General features: G+C 46.9%; 1 protein-coding gene across 1 annotated transcript; it reads left to right on the forward strand.

The window, feature by feature from the left end:
- Window positions 1–379: 379 nt before the first annotated feature.
- Window positions 380–2,978, forward strand: LOC124649571 (protein Rf1, mitochondrial-like). Its single transcript, XM_047189179.1, has one exon. The coding sequence runs from the start codon at window positions 380–382 to the stop codon at window positions 2,819–2,821; it is 2,442 nt and encodes an 813-aa protein (XP_047045135.1). The 3' UTR covers window positions 2,822–2,978.
- The last annotated feature ends 501 nt before the right edge of the window (window positions 2,979–3,479 follow it).

Genomic DNA, 3,479 nt, shown 5'->3' on the forward strand with positions numbered 1-3,479 from the left:
CTTGACAGTTGACATGTGCGGTTTGGCATGCAATGCACATTTTTTACTTGACAGAGTTCTGCGAGCACTTGCAAAGAAAACTTTATTATTGCATAACACTGAAAAAAAAGACACTGAAGTACTGAACCAGTCAAGAGAACAACCCACTGGCCACTGCAACTCCCTCCAAAGCAAGTTCCAGACAAGGAAGCGGCGCTGCGGCGACATGAGCTTGGAGGACATGATCGTTCCGTCTCGTCGGAAAGGAGCTCGCCGCGCCGCCGGGGGCGGCTAGCTCGCCGTTTGGGGCTGCATCGTGGAGTTGGACGCGACACTCCGCCTCGGCCCTCGGGGGTGACTGCCTCTGCCTGCGCTGCGTCGCCACTACTCCACCACGCCCATGTCCCGCCTCCACCGCCGCTTCTCCTCCTCCATCTCGCCGCGCGCACGCTCCTGGTCTCCCCACTCCGCCTTTGCCGCGGCCACGGAGCGCGCCCGCGCTGGGACGCTCACTTCGGAAGACGCGCACCACCTGTTCGACCAATTGCTAGCGCGGCCAGCCCCGGTCCACGTGCGCTCTCTCAACGGCTTCCTCGCCGCCCTCGCCCTCGCCCGTGCGCCGGACTCCGCCACCTGCGGAGATGGCCCCGCCCTCGCCATCGCCCTCTTCAGCCGTGTGTGCCGACAAGAATCCGGCCGGCGGATGGCGGCTCTCACAGTCCACACCTACGGCATCCTCATGGACTGCTGCTGCCGCGCACGCCTCCCGGAACTTGGGCTCGCCTTATTCGGTCGCCTTCTAAGGACGGGCCTCAAGACAAATGAGATCATCTGCAGCACCCTCCTCAAGTGCCTCTGCTGCGCAAAGCGGACCGATGAGGCTGTCAGCCTCTTGCTTCATTGGATGTCTGACCCTGGGGGTGTGACTAATGCCTTCTCATACTCCATTGTTCTCAAGAGCTTATGTGACCATAGCAGGAGCCAGGAGGCACTCGACCTGCTCCAGACGGTGGCAAAAAAAGGAGGCGGCTGCTCCCTCGATGTGGTAGCATATAGCACCGTCATCCACGGCTTCTTTAAGGAAGGACAAGTAGGCAAGGCATGTGATCTATTCCATGAAATGGCGCAGCAAGGGGTTGTGCCTAATGTGTTCACATATAGCTCGATTATTGATGCGTTGTGCAAGGCCAGAGCAATGGACAAGGCAGAGTTGTTCCTTCGGCAAATGGTTGAAAGCGGAGTTCAGCCGGATGAAGTGACATATACTAGCATGATCCATGGATATTCCAGTTTGGGCCAGTGGAAAGAGGCAAGTAAACTGTTCAGAAAAATGACAAGCCAGGGTCTCGTACCAAATATTGTTACTTGGAACTCGTTCATGGCCTCCCTTTGCAAGCATGGAAGAACCAAAGAAGCTGCAGGTGTTTTTGATTCCATGACCGCCAAGGGCCACAAACCTAACATCGTCACGTATGGTGCTCTGCTCCACGGTTATGCGTCTCAAGGATGCTTTGCTGATATGATTAATCTCTTTGATTCAATGTCAAGCAATGGTATTGTAGCCAACTCTCATGTTTTCAACATCTTAATTGATGCATATGCTAAACATGGAATGATGGACGAAGCTATGCTCATACTTACGCAAATGCAGGAACAAGGAGTCAGTCCAGATGTATTCACCTATTTAAGTATAATAACTGCACTTTGTAGAATGGACAGGCTGGCTGATGCTGTGGACAAATTCAGCCAGATGATTTCCATTGGAGTACAACCAAACACAGCTGTTTATCACACCCTAATTCAGGGCTGTTGTACATACGGTGATTTAGGGAAAGCTAAGGAGTTGGTTTATGAAATGATGAACAGAGGTATTCCTCGACCCAACATTGTGTTCTTCAATTCGATAATTAACAGTCTATGCAAAGAAGGAAGGGTGTTGGATTCACACTATATCTTCAACTTGGTTATAGAGATAGGTGAGACACCTGATGTCATTACATTTAATTCGCTGATTGACGGATATTGCTTAGTCGGCAAGATGGAGGAAGCATCTCGAGTGCTTGATTCCATGGTATCAGTTGCCATTCAGCCTGATGTTATTACGTATAATACACTTATTGATGGCTATCTTAAAAGAGGAAGGATTGTTGATGGGTTGAGTCTGTTTAGAGAAATGTCGCATAAGAAAGTTAAACCTACTACTGTTACATATAACATCATACTGGATGGATTATTCCGTGCTGGGCAAACTGTCGCTGGAAAGAAAATGTTCAAGGAGATGATTGAAAGTGAAACAACAGTGAGCATTTCCACATACAGAATAATCCTTGGGGGACTTTGCAGAAATAATTGTGCTGATGAAGCCATCATCCTCTTCCATAAATTATGTGCAAATAATGTGAAGTTTGATATTGCAATACTCAATACCATGATTAATGCAATGTACAAGGTTCGGAAAATAGAAGAAGCTAAAGATTTGTTTGCTGCAATACCAGCCAGTGGGTTGGTGCCTAATGCTTCTACTTATGGAGTTATGATAAATAATCTTCTAAAAGAAGGATCACTGGAAGAAGCTGACAGTATGTTCTCATCAATGGAGAAGAGTGGTTGTGCTCCCAGCTCTCGTCTTGTAAATGATATCATCAGAACATTATTGGAAAAGGGGGAAATAGTCAAGGCTGGAAATTATATGTCTAAAGTTGATGGGAAGAGCATCTCACTTGAAGCTTCAACTACTTCATTGCTACTGTCTCTCTTTTCAGGGAAAGGGAAATACCGAGAACAAATAAATTTGCTCCCAGCAAAATACCAATTTTTTGATGGAGTCAGTTTTGTTGCATAGGACTCGGCTGATAAGCCTTGGTGTGGTTCAGAGCTCCCTCTCAATGATGTGAACATGTATTCTCTTCTGTGGGCACACCAGGATCGAACTGGTTGATGGTGCCACCATGGTGTTTTGATCCCAAAAGTATTGTCTATCTTAGGTGTAGAGTGGAGGGTTGTGGCCGGTATTTTCTATCTTCAACCAGATAAATTTCTTTCATGAGGGTCAGTGTTGCTGCAGTATCTTGCGGTGATCATTAACACTACTGTTTGCATACCATGTTCAAGTTTTTGTTGCACACGTCTTCCCTTGCAACTTTATATATGGATCTATTAACTCCCTCTTGATGAGATAGTAAGATGTTTTACTAAAATAAATCCCTCTTCTATTGACTTATTCTTATCCGGCACTAAGCCTCTGATTTGACATGTGCGACATGCTTCCTGGCTGGGCCTGGTGGCTTTGGTTAGTATCGAGGTAGATTATGATAATCATGTTTGGCCAGGGTATTTTTAGATGATGTCTGCTTGGTTAACTTCTACTAAATCAAGTTATAAATGCAATTGTCTCTGTTATATAATAGGATAACATGAAAGGTGCAAGGTTACAATGGTGCAACTGCAGGTTGAAACTGCAATGGCATTTGGAAATATATGCGAAAATCTTTGTTGGCCGG

Source organism: Lolium rigidum, chromosome 1 (assembly GCF_022539505.1).
Source record: "Lolium rigidum isolate FL_2022 chromosome 1, APGP_CSIRO_Lrig_0.1, whole genome shotgun sequence".
NCBI classification, from domain to species: domain Eukaryota; kingdom Viridiplantae; phylum Streptophyta; class Magnoliopsida; order Poales; family Poaceae; genus Lolium; species Lolium rigidum.